The sequence below is a fragment of the Chelonus insularis genome, unplaced genomic scaffold, assembly GCF_013357705.1.
Source record: "Chelonus insularis isolate UGA/USDA-ARS -01 unplaced genomic scaffold, ASM1335770v1 contig_3_pilon, whole genome shotgun sequence".
Classification (NCBI taxonomy): Eukaryota; Metazoa; Arthropoda; class Insecta; order Hymenoptera; family Braconidae; genus Chelonus; species Chelonus insularis.
The window spans coordinates 1,373,263-1,393,966 of record NW_023276556.1 but is presented as its reverse complement, the minus strand read 5'-3'; the positions used below and the strand labels follow the sequence as shown (position 1 = coordinate 1,393,966).

Sequence of the window (20,704 nt, the reverse complement as noted above, 5' to 3'; positions counted from 1 at the left end):
GATGAACGTAAAAAATACTGAGTGAAGTATAGACTCTCAAGTCTATGGGATCCGGGTCATATCCTGAATTCGACTTTATTGACACGCCGCCTTGGTTACTCTCTTCTTGGTCTCTTGAAGGCGCGTATATACGTCCACATGAGTAAGATCACGATTGCGGTAAGTAGGTAAACCCAACGGCCAGAGAGATACAGTGAGAAGTACATAGCTCGCACGTGCGAATTTACTTTGAATTACAGAGTAGTAATGCATGAATCGTCCTTTCATCGCGACTGAAAATTTACCTTGTAGACGAAGACCACAGTGGAGAACACGTTCAGGAAGGTCGTGGATGCTTCGTGGTGATGGTACTTCCTCCTCGATTTTTCTCTTGGATCCTTGAAACGAAAAAGAAAACATTAGAAATAATATTAGAAATGAAATTTAATAATAAACTTTTAATATTTTAATGATAATAATCTGAATAATCGAGAATAAATTGAAGAATGAGGGTAAAGCGTAGCCCGAAGGGCGGAAGTGATTAAACTCTCAAATGGAAACTGGAAACTGACAAGTGGAAACCAGCTGTATCTAACTGTGTTGGTATTCTACACGCATGTATTCCAATCTCTACCTTGACAGAAAACGAAGGAAAGGGAAGAGAGAAAAAGAGAGAACTTGAGAGAGGACCACCCGTCGAATGGCAATCGTCGGCAACCAGACAGTGTAGTCGATCTACTCTTTCTCTTTCTCTTAAGAAACGCGATCCGCGTAATTGCCGGGGCGTTCCCACCGACAATTTCAACAACCATACAAGACTATGTGCATTTAAAACAACCTAAGAAGCACACGCGACTCTTCAATCGATACCTCTTTATCGTCTACTCACTCATTTTTCAATCAAATTTTGACTTTTCATGTTGCACAATTTCGCTACTTTATATCTAATATAATTATTATATATTATCATGTCCAATTAAATACTCATTCAAAAAATAAATGATGAAATTCAAATTAATAAATGATACCTTATGGAGTAATTTAGTAGAAACAATTTTTTTTTGTTCCATTTTAAATCTAATACTAGAAATGTCTATGAGAATTAATGAAAAATCAACATTCAATTAATAAAATGAGTGGAATTGAATAATAATATGTAGATAAGAAATGAAAACGAGATAATTAACTAATTGATTATTATGCTAATTGTTACCTAAAATAGCTCATTAAAAGTAGCCTTGATTGTAAATTACTTGAGTAAAAACATTTTAAGAGAAATAAAAATAATCGTTGTAATAAAATAAGCTTTAAATGGAAGTAAAAAAAGTAAGTTGCTGTGTATTGTAAACACAGTGAGTCTAAAAGAGAACTGAAAAATAGTCAAGTCAAGCAAGCTTAAAAGACTCACAACAGGAAACTCGTTACTTCCGCCCCATTGTTATTGCGATTAGGATATTCTCATGATCCTCATGTACAAGTCAACTATTTTCCAAGTATACATCAAACTCACCAAAGCCCATTCGTACTTCTTCTTCATCATCACTGTCAATATGTTTAATTCCTGCTACTTCAAAGCTTCTGCAATTTTCTGTTACAATACCACAATCGCACGTGTCACTGCCATGTTCATTACTGCACTCTTCAGCTCCAGAACACTTACAACCAAGAAGGGGATCATCAGTGTCAATGTTTCGACATGCAGGGCATGGAAATACCAAGTCATCCAGGTTTACACGTTCAATTTTACGCTCGACCGTAACCAAAAGTGTTCCAATAAGGCTTGTGAGTTCATCATAATTAATTTGTTCACTTAAATTTTCTGGACAATCTTTTTGATGTCGGTTATTAATAACAGATTCAAGACAACTTGGTCTCTTTAAGTCCTCGATCTGGATTTTAGTTTCTTCTTTTTGTCGACCACTTTGTCGCTGATCCAACCTCATCGCAGGTAACTTGGGTAAATTGTCATCGACTCCAGAAGTATTAGAGTTCTCCGAAGAGACTCGAAGAGGTGAAGGTACATTAGAATGGTGCTGACTATTTGAAGATGAGGACGGAGAAATGTCTTGGTTTCTTGAACTTTGATGATCTTCCTTGGATTTAATTCGTCTTCGACGAGTAGATGTAGGTGACAGATTTGTTGATTGCTGATGGTCCTTCAATGCTGAAGTTTCTCTCCAATCCATAAAATCGTCTTCACGCTCCCAAGCAAGAATTCCTGGTGAACGCATTGACGATCTCCAAATGAGAGCAATCTGCAATTGATTAAAATGATGAATTATGTAGGAATATCGAATGTTTTTTTTTTAAATTAAAAGATAATTGAAACAAAGTATTTAATTGTATAAAATAAATGAAACGTGAAGCCATGTGCAACCTCAACGATATCGATGATCCTTTCCAGCTGTCCCTCGTTATTCTTGGTAGTCGCCTCGTTGCTGACGACACTGCTTGTGTCCCCACCGCTTTGCCGGCTGCTTCGCACGCAGAGATAACATTCCCCGTGTCTCAAAGCGGAAGCCCCGAGCTCACCAAGTTGAAGTACCAACCCAGTGCCAGCCAGAGTCAACGGCCAGCCATCAGGTACCAAAGATTTGTCATTCTGTTCATCAAAAAAGGCAAATAAAGAAAATAAACGATGATTTTACATCTTACATACAAATTACTTTTTTATTCAATAAAAATATTAGGGAATTATTTTGAAATTGGCGAGCTTTTTTTAGAGCTTCTTGATTTATCTAATTTACCAAGTAGTTAATTCCTGTTGAAATACTCTTAGAAATACTTGAGTTATTCAACGAAAAATTTCAGTGAGTTGAAAATAAATTTTATTTTTATTTAATTATCAATTCAAGTAGCAGAAGTTTGATTTATTTTAATAACGTTTTACTTTGACTATTTTTCTTGACTTGAAAGTTTTTATTTGTATAGATTAATTGATTTCAATAGAATTCTATGAAATCTATCAGTAAAAAGAGCTCCATGTATACTTTGTGCGTATGGTATCCTCATCGGTACACACAGTATAAAAATGTATGAGTCTACCGAGAAAGGACGTGTCACAGTAGACTGAAGAATGACAGGCAAAGAAAACAGACGTTAGTTTAAATAAATATCACGTAATTATTATTTTTTCGAGATTGAGATTGGAAGTGTAAGTGCTGCTTCACACAATTATGGGAATAATTGTCTAGACAAAGTTCATCACAACAATGTTGTAGAAAATTTATTCGCATACTCCACTGATTTTTTCACTGGATGACAGTCTTTTTTTTCACCACAATACAATATTTTTTTAGCAATTAACATTCCAACTAAAAAGACCAAGATGTAGCCAATGAACTCATTAGTATATAAAATTAAATGATTAATCTTAGCAGTCAATATTTCACAATATTAAAATAAATTATTGAAATATAAAAAAAGATTTTTATAATCTAGTTAATTATTAGCATTGATTGCAATTTAGCTGTTAAAGTAAATGGAAAAGTGGCATGAAAAAAAGAACTAGACTCAAACTGATTGAAGGTGAAAATATTGAATTAGAATCTCAAGACGAGTTGAAAGTGATTTAGAGATAAATATTCGTGATTGGCGAAGAGTATTATATGTGTGGCGTGCGAGAGAGCTTGTCCTACGAGGGCACAGTGGGTTTCTCTGTCTTCCGGGTTCGATCGGGCCATTCCTGCACCTCAACCACGCTCTTCTCTCGAGTTCTATTCCCCCTATGGGGTACAGTACAAAGTACTCACTTGGCATCACACACAATGGCGTAGTCAAAGAGGCTTACTTAGTTGTTTATACCAAACTGGGCAAATAAATGAAATAAAATTTTCAAGTAACTCGCGGTAGTCACGAGCGCCAGAAGCAGCCACGCGTTGCAAAACTCTCTTGTCACCATCTCATTAACCTTCTCTATTCGTTTAAATAAATCCACGTGCGTGTCTTATAGTTATACTAGTCAATTTCAACAACAATTTCACTTCCTTTTTCCCTCATTTGCTTCAATTTTAATCCACATACTGTCGAATATATGCTTGCGTGTGACTTGTTATTACGATGTTAAGTGAACATGAGGATTGAGATGAACCTTCAGAGCGTCACGAAGAAGCTCGTGCAACGCACCAAGCAGTCTTCCACATGAAACGACCAGAGGTAGGTAAACTAACCGGTCTGATACGTACGTATATGCCTCCCTCAGGTAATGAAGTCATTTTTTTACACAGGATTCCACGAAAATTATACCTACAAGGTAATTACGATGCTGCTATATGCCCAGAAAGCAATAACGAGAGCAAGTCAACTCACCATTTGAATAATCCTCGGTATGCTGATAAAAGAATTCCTTTCATAATATTCCAATTATATATCTGACATTTTTATCGATCTTCATTCTTTAGAAATAAATATTTTTTATATTTTTATGATAGTTATTGATATTTGCACGGAATCAATTCTTCTGTTAATGATGTGTACTTTCTAGAATCTAAATAATAAATATCTTACTTTTTGTTTCCTTTTTGCCATATCTTTAAATACATAAATAATTTCTAAGTGAAAAACCTTGATTTTGTTCAGACATTTTATGCTTGTTGATATTTATTGAAAGGAAAAATATTTTTTGACAGTACAAATTGTTAATTTAATTATTTTATAGTTATTTTGAGATAAAAACTGACCACTTGTCATGCGGGATAATTAATGTTACTAAATGTTTTTGAGAAATTAATGTATTATTAAAGTAAATATTATATAATGAAGTAAAATATAAAAAAATCAAAAAAATGATGAATAGTTTTTGTTAGATAAATTTTAAAATCCAGTAATTGTTTAGATTGTTCAATTTATTGTCATTTATTTAAAAAATCACGATAAAAAAAAATTCCTCGAGAAAACAATGGACGTAATTACTCTATTGAATAACATTTTTCCTTGTTTCGATTTTAGAGAGTACATACACGACTCAACGCTCAATTTAATCCACTTTATCAAATTCGCACAAAGCTCAATCCCGCACAAAAAAGCCTAGACCACACCTGCGAGCATCCCGCTACACGTAATTCCGTTAGACACCTGAGCTTCCTCATATAGTAATGTCCAAGATGCTTATATGTATTATGTATCTATACACATATATACATAATACATATATATTTGTATACATCAGGCTTTACAAGTTAAATATACTCTATTTTCTTATGCAAACAAGAAAAAATAATTTTTCAAAAGGTATGACATAACTTATACCGAGAAATTCTTGTTATCTGTATTTATACTAGATTTTATTATAAATAACATCGTTATTTCGTTTTTAAGAAATAATTTTCATCCTGTGTGAAACACAAAAAGGTGAAAAAAACAATAGAAAAATGAATGTGCATTTAATTAGTGCGTAGGTTCAACGATACACTTATCTCACCAGAAAAGCTTCGATAAGAATTATAGAACTTTGTATGATAATTTTTCTACCACATAAAGCTGCTCTGAATAAAAAATAATTATATCTTGAAAGTTAACCGTAAAAAATGAATAAATTATCTATTTAAATTCAACTAATTAATAGTAATAAAATTTATCGATAATATTTATTTATCACATACAAACTGTTATTTTATTCCAGCTTTATAATTTGATAAAATTTATTTTTATTATTAGCTCAGTTCCATTGATATTAATAAAATAATAAATAATTCCATTCAATGGATAATTTATGGCAGAAAAACATTATCTACCTACAAGAAAAAGTATCTCGAAGGAATTCACGTCATCATGATACAGAAATTTCCGGTCTTAGCGGTTGCTTTTCCAACAAGAATATCAGTGAGCTCAAGATTTAAATTGTCTCGTTTATTTTAAAGCAGGAGATAAGTCAGGAGATCGACTTTTACACTAATTAACTTCACACTATACCGACAACGTCTCAATTATCGGCAAGATCACGATGTCCCACGGTCAACGAGTCACCGTTGTTGAAATAAATAAACTTGGAATCCAACTTGTATTGAATTCGTTTATTTACTGAATTCCTCCAGTTATCCAGTTTACAACTTGACCTTTTTTTTCTCATTCAACAGTACTTTTTCACTCTTTATGTTGACTTTATTTTCTTCCGATCAGAGAGTTGCGATCTAGTCTACCTCACTATCGCTTTCCGGCTCGTCGCACGTCACAGCACATGACCATACCACCGCCGACGCCGTGCCCATAGAGAATATGCAACGCCACACGTTCGTTATGTACCGTGAGAAGTTAAAAAAGTTACTTTCGATGTTGCTACCCATTTACAGACTCGCTCGCGCTGGCATTCGGGTAATTGCCGGTTGCAAAACATCATCAAGACGTGTTTCTTGTCCCTTTAATTTCTTGCTACCCTCTTGTGTTTGTGTTTACTTATACAAACTTTGGTAAAACCACGAATTTCGCATCATTTATTAGTTGATGCAATAAAGCTTGAGTTAATGAGTGTTCATCAATCAGTTTGAGATTCTTAGAAACGATTTCCCAGTTACTGACCCCATATCGTAATCTTCCAACTCCCCTTCTCGTGATGATGACCTGCGACCTGATCAAGTCAATGAACAAAGAGGAACGGAAGCGGAAGATTAAATAGCGAAAGAAAGGGAAGAATAAATATTACAAATTGCCATGAGCTATTGTAGTTAAATACGAAAATTATCAGATTCTGTTTTAATTTTGTTTTTTTTCTTTTTAGTCAAATTCATTTATTATCTAGTCAAAGAGATTGAATAATAATTATTTCTTTGATAAATAATTTTTTGAGACATTTTTTAATAGATATTTTATATCAATGTGCTCATTAATCACTAATATAAGGTAAATAAAAACTTGAAATATCTATTGTTTTTTTGAATTTAATCGAAAAACAATAATCAAAAGTTAAATCTTTGTTTTGTCGTAATTGATTTGCTGCTTCCGCTTTTCTTTGTTGTGGTTAACTCGATCGAGTTGGTTTTTTAGAAACAAATGTATGTATTGCGACACAATTCCAAGTATTACATGCATGGTATCTAGGACAGTAAACGTGCAAAATAATGCGGGATTATTTTTAATTAAAATGTCCAACATGATTAATACAAGTATTTGTTTATAATTATTTTTAACGTATAAAGAATTTAGATTTTATCTGCACTACGGTTGATATTCAATTTCGTTTATCACACTGTAAACAGCATAATGATTCAGATGATCAAAAATAAAATATGACCCTACAAAGTTCATTATTTATAAAATTAATTTCTTCTGCTCCAATTTTTTTGGAGTAAAATAATAAAAAAAAAAAATAATATTAAATTTAGCATACAAAATTTAGACAGTTAATTGAGTCATAACGAAATTATAGTAGCCTATAAATAAACTGTTTAATTAAATCAAAAATTTTTTTTCCATTAAATATACACGAAAAAATGATATCACTACCTACTTTAGATTCGAAAGTATTTTTTCACCTCCTGAATGAGTGTATCAACGATTGCATTGATCCTGTTTCATACTCGGTGATTAATCATGAGAAAAAATGAAAATGTATCAATTGCACTCAAATGCACACACAGTGAACTAACGAATGAAAATAAAAATGAAACGCAACAGGTTTAGAATGAATTTGAGTGTATGAAAGGTATTTAGGGTGTAGAAAACGAGTGGAATGAACGCCCACGTAGCGTCATGGCTTTCGATTACGAGATTCGCGCCATTGACTTCTTGTATACCTGAGCATGGATAGAGGGTGCAGAGGCAAAGAAGAAAGAAAAAAAAAATAAAAGACATAAGCATGCCAACAGGCGTGTGGGTTGTGTGTGCTACGGAATGCACTGGACACACGAGATATATTCATTCCAAGTGTGTACGTTTGTACCCGCATAATAAGTACATAAATTCATCTTGTCATTATCACGAGTATTATCGTTGCGCCGATAGCAAGTACATTGCGTCAATCGTCACGATATTTATGATAAGACGAATAGGGACATGAAAGAGAGGAGAAGAAACTGTTAAGTTTAAAGGACTTAAATAAGCATGAATCGATTTATTCGTGCCAAAACCGGTGCCGCTTTGATCGACACAACTCATAAAACTCTTGGATATATGCTCTCTTTCGTGCTATCATCATATTGCAAGAACGAGATGAGCTCGTAAAGTTAACTCTTTCGTACTACTTACAACAACGTAAAAAATTATTCAGCTCTGTAATTACTATCTGTAAAACAACTCAACGAACTTTGGAAATGTACAAGCTTGTAATTTTTACGGATTTTTATTTATCGTGTAAAAATAATGATTTTTTATTTTTTAAAAATGAGACTTGTTATGTAAATTATTAAATATTCCACTTTTTTGGATTGTAATAACTTTTAAGGTAGCTTTAAAATATTAAATTAAATCGTTTTAACAGTGCCAGATTAGTGTAATTTTACTGTACTTCTTTTTTTTTTTTAAGCAACAAAATGACTTCAAATAATTTTTGTTGTCAATAATTAATTTAAAAATTTAAATTGAATGATTTTCAGTTAAAATATTCAAGCACGAATTCGGATACTTAGCTCATAAAAAATTCATTTTTCGAGCGCTCCCACCGTAAATTTTTCGCTGAATTACCTGTCTAGTGTAAAAAAAATATTTTTCAATTTTTTTTTTTCATGCCTGTCGTAGTAAATATATGTTAGCTTCAGTTGAAAGGGCAAAAGATAAATTTTAGAGACGCTCTGGAACCGCCTGTGGGTGGTCTCGTCGACTAAGCCACACGATAAACTTTACAGCTCTCGGTGTGACTTTGAGAAAGACTCAGGAATAAACTCACCAGCTCACGATCCTCTTATGTTGTATTCTGGAGTCGAAAAAAGGATAAAAAATGCCTTGACTGTCTTGGAGTCTCTTCTTTATCCTGATCCGTATACAGTCGTGGGCAAAAGACAAGAGGAAGAAAGAGAAAGAGAAGAAAAATAAAGTGATCGAAGGTCAACTCGACAGCAGCAGGTCCGGGGGGGAAACGGGAACCACAACACCATTCACGACGACGAGACGCCAGGCGCGAGCGAGCGGTAACTGACCTACGACGACGATTCGTTCACCCCAACAAATCTCATGTGTTCCAGTGGTCCCAACTTTCTCGCAATGACACGCGACTCTCCACCCACGTTATCACTTGATATAATTAATTATGTCGCACTATAAATCCACTGCGGCTTAGCTCCTTGGCCATCGTGGTATTCATACAAGTACTATCCCCTTCTTCATGCGGTTGAACAGCTCTAACGGTCACATAAACACACGTCAAGTTGCTCCAGCATCAATTGCAATGACAAAGAGTTTGATTTGCAGACTCGCGACCGATCGAACCGGCGACTACCGCGACAGGGACGGCAATGCCCCCGTGACGGTGCTTTTAGCACTCGCGATGCCAAACCCGTTCGCGTTATTCTTCTCCCCACTCGTTTGTCTTTTTCACCATCCCCTCTTTTCATATTCTCGCGCGCTCGCTTCTCCTATAAGACAACTGCATGTATTTGGTCTTTTGGCCACAGTATGTCGCTAGTGTGTGCGTTGCGCGGGAATCCTGGAGAACCGGTAAATCTTTAGCATGAAGAAGAAATGCCAACGAACTCAGTAACTGAGCAAATAAAAGTGCCGTGTGGCTTGAATAACAAGAGTCAGCTGATGATAGATTTGCTCTCGGTGCATGCAATCCGCTCGGGTGGAAACTATTGAAGGACACTGTGGTTAACCTATTTAACCATTGAACGCTCCCTTTCGTCCTTGCTCCCATAACCAACAGTTGACGGAAGCCCGACTCGATTGTTACGTCACACACGTAAATCTATATAAAGATTAAAATGTACTATAAGTAATGGATTAATCTATTGTACGATCGTCTCGGTTATTTAACAATCCGAGAAACAAAACTTGTGAGTCAATGTATTTACACTCGGACGCTCTTCGTGCAAAACCTCGAGGCAAAACTCCGCCTCTCTTATCTCTTACCACATTCTCAGGGGGCATTCTAATGCTAAATCAACCCGGGTGTGCAATTAAAAGTCTGTGCGAAGTGTAAGAAACTAAAAAAAAACATTATTCTTATCTTTGGCAAACTTTTTCGACGCCCAAGAAAAAAGAAATTAACGTTTGTATTGCTTTATTCTAAACTAGCTAAGGGGGAATGTTACTATCATTGGACCACTTCATTCAGAAAATCAATACTTCAGAAAGTCTGATTACAAAAAACGAATCATTTTAAACATCACATTTTTACAATTAAATAAATATTTTACTTCAAATTTTATCTATTAAAACTTTTAAACATTTTTCTTTCAATGGAATATTTGAATAATTTTACGAAAGAAAATATGATGGTTATTCAATAATTTCTAAGAGAAAAGATAAAAATTGCCACAAGTTTCTTTCATGATGATCTAATGAAAGGATTGGCCCAATGATTGCAACTCTACTCTATTTACGTCGAAATTTAACTCGTCATCAAGTTTCGTTGATTCGATAAGAGTATCGATTCGCGAAACTTTCTCCCAATCTCGCTCTAGATGTCCAGAAGAAAGTGTAACTTAATCTCAGGTTATTCCTCAATCTTATATATATCTTCCTCCGGTGGTGGTTACAGAAGAGAGAAATAAAAAAATTGGTTAAATGTGCGTTAGAGTTTATATGATTGAGTAGCTGGACAACGTGCTTATTATGGCGAATGGAGGAACAAGAATCCTGGATAACGAATTAAACACTGGTATAATAATCGCCCCTTGCGATCATTGAATTAGTGGTCAATCAGTTCAGTGGAAAGTCGATCATTCTACTTACACACCACGATTATGCGTAATACTTTCGTCTTTCGTGAAAGCAAATTTATCAATTTTCACTGTGTTAAATTGTTTAAATGAACCTTCAATCTCTTAATTTATAGCTTATTTCATTACATGTTACATTTCATGCTCACAAGTGCTCCAAAAAACTTTAAGATAAATATTACAACAAATTAATAATAATCAACTGAAATAATAATTAACATCACTTTTTTGGTGCATTAAATTGTCGTTAATTAATGAAATGAAATATGATACGACACTATTTTATTTTAAAACATTTATTATAAAATTTCTCACGATAAAAAATATCACATATTGCGAAACTTTTTTATTTACATTTTTAACACAAAAATTCATTTAGTAATCAAAGTGTGTAAAAGTTGTATAGATCACTTGATATTCTTTTCAGAAACAAAAAAAAAAAACTTTTTAAATCATAAAACGCTTGAATTACTCTGGAGTTTTAGCATAAAATATACACCAAGATACATACAAATGTTATGATAAACCCGACGACAGGCAAATGGACGACAACATAACTATAACCGATTAGAGATAAAAAAGAAACAAAACGACTTAAAATATGAAAATAGTAAGTAAATTGACTTACCGTGTCAGACACGATACTTTTGACTTTAGCAAGTAGTTGAGACGCAGGCACGAGGTAGGATTCAACGAAGCTCTCAAGATTTCCGTGATAAGCACACACGAGAATGTCTCGAGCTTGTCTGGTCAGTGGATCGAGTACATTTTCACCGTAGATAGGACCAAGAAGGCACCGGACGAGTGATGCAACATCTCCACGGCCCTGCAAAACAAATTGAAAAGAGAATAGAGAAGAGTACTGAAGCAAAATTTATTGAAGATACAAGTGGTGCGGGCCGGAAGGATAAGAAGCCTGCGGGCAGATTGTCATAACACGTGGGAACTTGGTCGGATTTGCGCGCACGCGTGGGCACAAATGAAACAGCAGGGGACATTATATACTGAGTATATATATCCCCGCGTCAATATTTGGAGAGTTTGCACGTTAGCACAATCAACAAAGGACATGTGTTGAAGAGCAGGATGTGGTATCTCTCCCGAAGGGGACAACGGGAGTGTTTAAAACCATGATCAACCACAGCGATATGTTGTGCGTTCAAAAAAAAAACCTCACATGAATACAATATAACTGTGCCCCACGTGCATCGTTTCAAGTTGATTTATTTACTTGAACATCATCCTCATTCAAAGCGTTAATTCTACATGATTTATACCCCGCTGGGGGCCAAGTGTAACGTTCTCGTAAAATCGCAAGCCTTTTAAGCAATTTTGTAATTTTTCTTTCACTCCTTCAACGACGTTTAAGCGGTGAGATAAAAGAACATTAATATTAAAAGAAAAAAAGTGTAATAAAATGAAAAAGATCAAGTGAAAGAAGAAAGAAGAGAGGTGATGTGAGGAGATTTTTGAGAAGTCGTTTTTCAAAGCTCGATGATGGGCGCCCCGTTGAGAAACTTGTCGGTGATGGAAGAGCGTAAAGAAATAATCGTCTTTCTCGCTCTCTTAATTTATATTCTGCAATACTGAGACTGAATACTTTGGAAATTGAAACACCAAGATATGCAGATACTCTTGATGATTCTCCTTTAAACTAGAAAAATATACATACACCGACAATTTATAGATTAAGTTTGACGGTAACTACTATATACTAACGTTACTGGTATTTATTTTATTTGAAAAAATATGCTAGACGCCTTTCACTTCAAACATTTCCTGCATTTTTCCAGTTAAATTAAAGATATATTTCAACCCTTATTCATTTTTATAGAGTTATAAAAACGTGATTGAAAGAAAAATTAGAAAGTTCATTAAATGGTAAAAAAAAATATAAATCTCTTAAAGGTAAATACATATTTAAATTTCTTAAAACGTTTCTATGAAATTGACTATGATTTTACTAATTAAAAAATAAATCATAAATTTATGGAGATGAAACAACTATAAGTATATGTGCGGAAATTAAAATAATATATATTATTAACTGTAAGAATAATATACAATAACACATGTATGTAATGTGAATGAGTTATCGTCACGAGACAGGCGAAAGCCACAGAGAGGTGAGACTCACCTAGTGATGACGGATATGTTGAGAGATCATAATGATAAATTTAAGAATGATATAGTAATTTTGTTACATAAAATGCCGATTACAAACTGATGATTGGGAGAAAGAACCCCCGAGTGCATGGAGCCTTTGGAAAATGAGAAGGTCTAAGTGGGAGAGAAAGTTTTCAAATTATTTGCAAGGCCATTCATCAGTTACAAACAGTTGCGAAAATGAAATGAATAAAAATAGGAAAATGAAAGAATATCTTTTTTTCCATATTTGGGTCAGGCGAATAGTCGACAAGAGTAAATTGAAATTGTTTTTACCGAGAAAAATTGGCTTTCAGTTGAAACAAAACTATTTCGTAGTAAATTGAATCAAAACAATTGATATATATTTAAAAACATTTTTATCAATTTACTTTACTCAATTACTTTTTAACAACTACCAGATGTTAACAACCTTTAAAAAATTTATATAAATATTTTTTTTCGAAAAAAAAAACAAAATTCAGATCATTATTTTAAAAAATTACTTTAATAATTTTCTTTTTAGTTTGAATAATGTGTTCCTCACACATTTTTTATATCATGAAAAATTCCTCGTCGATAAAAGATCTCGTAATTGCGCTTAAAAGTAGAGCATGCACATGCATGATCTGAATTCATAAAAAATCATTCTTCCTCTACATTACTTAAAACAGTAATATTTCATTATTATTATAATAATATTTGCTATTTCAAACAAACTTATTATTTTTCTCATTTCTTTTATCATAAAAAAATAATTGATGTTAAGTTAAAAATAAAAATAACCGAGGACTTTGTAACAGAGATAGATAAACATAGCGTGACCTAAAGAGAACTGTATTTTAAACGATAAAAAAAAATGAAGTTAAACAAATGATATAAATTAAAGGTATATGAAAAGTCTCAACTTACCCCAAATAATAAAGAACATCCAGCGAGTAATTGACTCTCATCAGCATCAGTTTCAACTTGATCATTATTACTGTTATCTTCAACATTCAAACTGTGCTCATTTTTATTTAAATCAAAGTCAACAGCATCTTCAAACCTATCAGTAGAATCAAGAAGACTCTCTGAGCCAAATCTTCGTGGTGAAGGGGGTGTAGTGGTATGAGATTCATAAGAACGCGTCAAAGAAGTAGTTCGTGCTGGTAGAATATTATGAGAACTTTCTTTAGATTCTTTGGAGCGATTCTCAGTGGAGTTGGACAATGAAGAGTCTTCCAAGTACCAGGATGATGAAGCAGACCGTCTACTACTACTTCTACCACTGTGATTATTTGCTTGATGCGAAGTATTGGAATCATCTTTAGTAGACGACAAAGCACCTTTGCATTTGCGTAGATAGTTTTTCACTTTTTTAGCTCGACTTTTGCGGCTCTCATGTTCACGATTAATCTTGACGGGTTCCAAGGAGTCTTCAGTCGGGACTTGGTCATCTTTAATGATACTTTCTGACTCTTTAGGCTTTGGAATATCATCACTTGGACAGTCAGGAGCCAAAGTCCATGTTTCAAGTTCTTTGCCTGGTGCAACACGTCGTTCAGCTGGGATTACCTGAAACATAATAAGTTGAATGTTGTCTGTATGCATTATATTCATCATCAGTTAAGTAAATGTAAGCAAGAGAAAAGCCTAGTAAAAGGTGTGGGAGCGAGAGGTGCCATCAAAGATAAGCGATTAAAGTGAACAAACTTGCTAGTGGGAGGGAATGAAAAGAGAGGTCGAAGGAGCTGCTCAAGTCGTTCAACATTCGTCCTATACCTAACCATCAACTGCCCGCTTTTATACTCTTTCGTGCAGCTCACTAACCAAAGAGGGAAAGTTGTTTGCCACGAATCCCTCTAGCCATCTATCTAACTTTTTTTCCTTCAGTTCGACCCCTTCAATGTAGTATAACTTTCATTCTCTACTCAAGATTCTTTTTGCAAAATGTGACATCAAGTTTATGCTGAATGAACTTCTAGATGACGGGCAAATAAAAGCAGTGAGGCATGCGCGTCCTATCCATGAGACTATTTCACCTTTTATAACGATGGATTTATCGACTTTATAAACCCTCTTCTTCGTCTCACTTCCCCTCTTATATTTCTCCTACACATGTATTCTATCTCGCTATACACAAAACCATTTTCTATCCTCGATCGAGTGTAAACAGAAGCAAAAAGCTGTGTGTACCTTCTTACGACGCAATAGCTTCCAGTCAAAGTGACTCATCTTCTTCTTTTTCTCCTTTTAAATAATTCCTCACTCTCGCGATTGAAAAATAAAAAAAAATGAGTGTTCAAGAAAATCACGAGAATCGACCCGCACTCACTTGTTCACTGTATATGTGAGTAATGCTCTCAGATTAAATGTTTGTTCATCTTCCCAACGGGTCCCAAGCACGCACTTGAGAGGACGACAACAAGCACATCCAGCCAACTTCTTTTTCATTTTCTTCAACAACAAGGACAAGTCGGATAATTGTCTTGAACATGACAAATATTGATCAGTCTCCATTTCATTTAATTTTCACGCACAATATCCAATGTATATTTCAACTTGGATTATATTTTCATCTCTCGTGTATCACTCACGAGAATTCCAAGTCATTCCCCCATATAAGATCCATCTGACTATCAAGTAAATCCGATACCAATACTTGCTCTTTAGGCTACATTGTTAGGTATTTTATTTTAATTAGACAAGGATTAATTGAAAACACTTGGGATTCAGGGCGTGTTGCGTCAAAGGAACGGATATGTACGATATCAGTGGTCGACTCAAGCTCCAGGTCATGAACTAGTTCCAGTGGAAGGTGGGCATGCGCGAGATTCTCGCCCCTTTATTAATTTCACATTAAACTACAATATCTACATCCTTCAAACTTATTATTTTCCTGCTTATTCAGATCAGTTTGTTCAATTAAGCATATCCTTACAATCTAATTACTATCTAATTCAACTAAAAATCATTCTTTTGATCCTTTAAACTTATTTACGAAGGAGCGCGAGAACCAGGTGGCGGCATCTGTGGAAATAAACGTCGACTATTGGCGAATTTCATTTCCTTGGGAAGATAATTCGTCTTGCAAATAATAAGCAAAAATAATCCTCTCAAGTTTTGAATAATACAATAGAATCACGTAACGATCAATTAAGTCAGCCTCATAGATTTTGTTATCAAACTATTTGCATAGCTTACATGCCTAATGTTCTGTTAATTTCTTTGATACATTGAACAAATGTTCGTATAGAGTCCGAAAAGGGTGTCAAGTGCACGAAAAAGTTGGTTGGCATGTACGCGTACGATTTGCGGAGGAGTAAAGGAGCTTGAGCAAATGCAGGAGCCAACTAAGGAGCGAAGCGTTTCAATTTATTGCCTTCACGATTCTCGTTCTACCGCAGCTCTCATACCATTCTGTATGCGCTTCTCCTTTTATAAACAGTTATCTCACTCGTGTGAGCGTCGACTTTAATAACGCAATAAATAAAGATACGTATCAACCGACCGCCGACGTCGTTTGTACATGATAAAAGTAACCGAAAAAAATTTTTATATTCATTTCTTGTATTATATTATTATTCACATTATTATACTTATATGAACATCCATATAATTACACGAAGCAACAGTAAACATTTTTTAAGATGCTGCTTGTATTGTTTTTAATCACTCTTGATACCAGGAAACAGAAAAACAAATTGTTCCTTAATTAATTTAATAGTTATCAATTAATTTTATTTTCATTTAAAGAGAAAAAAAAATGATCAAATTAAATTTATTAATGATTTAAAAACAAAATGTTTTTTATTAATTTTATTAAAAAAATTTTAATTAAAAACTCTTATTTTCAAATATATGAAATACAATACACAATTGTCTACTCTCAAATTTTTGGAGCATGAAATAAATATCGTTCTTACTAAATTAAAATTCAACAATTTTCACTTTTTATTATCAACAATAACACTCATCTACAATAATACATAGATTTTATTTCATAACATATGAGCAATAAATTTAAAAGCCGTTGCTAATTTCGTATATATCACTCCAATAATGATGAGAATAGTGAAAACAGTGAATCAAATAAATGACTTGAATAAAATAAAATATTTATAATACACTTGTCTGTTATTATAAATACGCAATTAAAAATTTTTTACTAGTAATATATTTGTCAAAAAATGAATAGTAAATCAAGAAAAAAATAGCGGGATAATTGGAGATGAGAAAGAAAATAACAGAGTCTCACGCTCTCGTATCTCGTATATGTATATAGGTACAAAGTCGAGGGAAAAAATTATTATTGTATTAACAGTGCGACATATGAAAAGAATAGGGAGAATTAAAGTATCCGCACACGCGAATAAAGTGTTTCATTTACATACACATATCTGTTGCTGTCTTCGTCTTTTATTCATTATTAAATAATGCATTTAATTTTCTTTCACCCTCTTTCAATGTATTATTAAATAGACTTAACGGTGTTGTGCGTTTTAATAAATAGAATAAAATGAATAACAGCTGGATGACAAATCGAACACATTGGGAGGCAAGATCTTGATATTATTCATTGATGGTAGATAATATAAATTGATCGATGAGATTGCATCGAATCGTTTTCACACGGCAGCACACCTTGAGAATCTTCAGTATGAGATATTACAGAGTCAAGTGGAAGGAGCAGAAAAAGATGAGTTAAATTTGATACTTGGAAATGCGCGAAAGTCTTGGGCTCGTGCGGACGTATTTTTAATTTCTTCATGTACATATATTTATTCAAAACAATAGTCATACCACTGACGTGAAATTCGTTTAATTACTATTTAAGTTTTTTAAGGCTTCATCCGGCGGACGAGCAAGATTTCACATAGACGTTTAATAAGACGTTTGACTCAACGCTTTTAGGGCAAATATGAAGAAAGCGATGACGAGAAAAATTTTATGTTACAATAGTCAATTATTATTCTTATACGTATTCTTGATGAAAGAAACTAGTAATTGGGTATGTACAAAGGCATATTAAGGCCTTGAATATATATTTTTTTATTTGGTTTTAATTTGTTTTGTCGATTTTATATTCTTTTATTCTCTATTCCTATTTTTGAATCTCTCAAAGAATTCCTCAGGAATACCTGTAAATGTCAATTCATTTTTATATGATGGAATTCCATTTCTTCACCCTTGAGAATACTTTTGCCACGATATTTTTTATTCATTACATATTTAGCTGATTGTGTAGATTCAAATAACTGTATTAGCATACAAGTTGATTGAATTCTTTCGTGTACGTAATGATTCATCATTGTTTATCATTCAATTTTTATTATCAAGTTGTTATAACAGGTGGATTTAGCTTAACTATTTAATTTAAATCTATAAATATTACTATAACAAAGATATTTTATCTTCAGAGTAGATTATTATCTTATTTCCCTAGAGTTTTGTGAATGAAAATTGCAATATATCCAATATATTGAACCATTGGCTACAGAAAACAATATGAAAAATAGCTTTATACAGAAAATAATATTGTTTTTTTATTGGATGTATAATAATGTATATAAAGAAGTGAAAACTTTTCATACATATTAATAATAAATTCTTAATAAACATTGTAATTAATGAGAAACAATATTTATGTATAGCTGTTTGTGTAAATTTTACTTTTTATTTTATAATGTTGATTTAATTTTATGATAAGAGTAAACATCGTAATTACATAATTATTTTTCAAATCTTCAGGATTATTAAAAAATAATTATCACTCACTAGTATACGCAGAAAATAATTTTATTTAATTACTCAAATAATAATAATAATAAACGAAAAATTTCATCATCATGAGAATCTTTCATGTAAAAATTTTCTTTTAGGTGAAATATTTATCTCTTTTTATCGTCTTATTTTATTTCTCATCCTGGATATTTTTTATTTTTAATTCTGGAATCTCTTTTGCCTGGTGCATACTGAAAAGGATGACGCAGCGAGAGAGACTCTCAAGCAGACTCTCTTCTTCAGTTGCGTGTTCTTTGGCTTGGCGATTCAGAGTTCACGGTCACGCGGGAGGAGCATCACAAACTCCAGCTTCAAACTGATCGAGAATCGCCAGTGACTGGTTACAAGATTCGAGCTATGATAGGAAAATAAATCGATTCATTCATCGATGCAGATTATATTAATCAAGGCTTCTTGTCTGATATAAAATAAATCCACACAAATAATCATTTAATAGCAGCAAAAAGGCATTCAAAAAAAGAAAAAAAAAAAAATAGAAAAGGTGGTTAACAAAAGTGTAAAAAAATTTCAAAGTTAAGAGATAATTGAGAGAAGAAAAAAAAAAGATAACTCACAGCTAAACTCGCGATACCAAGCCGCACCTTGGTGTATTTCTTGGTGAATACTCTCCACAAAACGTAAGCCATAATAAAAAAAAGTAGCAAAAAGTCTTCACATAACATTGGAGTTTTTTAATTTATTTTTTCCAGTTCGATCCTTGTGAGATCGTGGATTGCGTCCAACGATGATCAGCCCATTACGATGCATGTCTCGTTGCGTCATTTCCATGAAAATTGTCGACTCTGTTTCCTCTGTACGTTGAGCAGCTTCTCCCTCTGTTACATTAAATTTATTTCCACTTGAAAAACCACTAAAAAATCTTTTACAACAGTCTCTTGATTATTCTCAAGCCGCGTGACTCGTGTGATTATGCAATTTTCGTACAAGATATACATACGTGTATCATGCAGCTTGAAAATAATTACACATTCGCGAAATGTCGGATATGTAACGCCCTCCACGAGAGAACAAAGATTATCCTTTCGAGCACCAGTGAGTTTTGTAACTTTTAAAGTGTCTTTAAATCAAATTACCAGTCATTTAAATCCACCAATTCACATGGTGTTCACTAAAACCACTTGTAAACATAATCATTACAATCATCATTATCATCATCAACTCCTTCAAACAAAAAAAAAGTTGTAATTATGCTGACAATAAAATTTGCAAAATTCATTAAAATCTACCGTAATATAAATAATGATATAAACCAAGTGAATAATATTATTTAAATGTTTCGACGAAAGAGATCGCGTGGCTAACGTCTATCGCAGCCAGGATATAACTGACGTAGGTAGAGAGAAGCTCAACGCTTGGTAGACAGTATATAGAAGCACACGCGTTACGCGCGGTTTTCTCTCTTCGTCATTCTTAGTTCCGCCGCCGCCTAGTCGCGCGAGACAATCAAATGAACACACGTTAATTTACCAGTTGGTATATACACTGATTCATCAAATGAAATAATTCAAGTATCTCATGGTTTTTATTCATTAACGTTAATAAAGAAAGCAGATAGATTAACAATCTATTAAAGTTGATAGCATCATTTACAATTGGAGCAAGTATGTCTTACACGTACAATACATGGATACATACAGTTGAATTAAGTCCGGCAATTATTACGTGTAGCGGTATAGAGATATTACAGCACTAATTTTCTTACCACGTCAAACAATATAAATTGGTGAGGGTGCGCCGTGTCAGAAGGCCACAAATTGGACGGACGCTTAATTGCAATGTACACTGGGAATATCTTTTTTAGTACTATTCTGATTTTATTTACATCAAATTTATCTATTTCTTTCAATAATGTATATAATTTATTATTAATTAATCAATCTTTCATATTTACATTAATAATTAACTTTTAAATTGAATATATTTTCATAAATTCATTTTAATTCACTCGTTAACTGTTCATTTTAAGCATAATTTCAGTATTTTTC

General features: G+C 33.4%; 1 protein-coding gene across 4 annotated transcripts in view; it reads right to left on the bottom strand.

The window, feature by feature from the left end:
- The window catches only part of LOC118068271 (puratrophin-1-like), a 36,735-nt gene extending 16,715 nt beyond the window's left edge, over positions 1–20,020 (bottom strand). The window contains exons 1-7 of one of the 4 annotated variants that reach the window (XM_035085551.1): positions 19,657–20,020; positions 19,274–19,534; positions 13,845–14,489; positions 11,416–11,613; positions 2,357–2,581; positions 1,490–2,234; positions 285–377 (exon numbers count right to left, since the gene is read on the bottom strand). In XM_035085551.1, coding sequence (XP_034941442.1) covers positions 285–377; positions 1,490–2,234; positions 2,357–2,581; positions 11,416–11,613; positions 13,845–14,489; positions 19,274–19,381 — 2,014 coding nt within the window. In that variant the 5' untranslated portion in view covers positions 19,382–19,534; positions 19,657–20,020. Of the gene's footprint in view, positions 1–284; positions 378–1,489; positions 2,235–2,356; positions 2,582–11,415; positions 11,614–13,844; positions 14,490–15,110; positions 15,684–19,273 lie in introns of those variants that run through there. The other 3 variants (XM_035085554.1, XM_035085552.1, XM_035085555.1) reach the window with 3 other exon arrangements.
- Between the last annotated feature and the right edge of the window lie 684 nt (positions 20,021–20,704).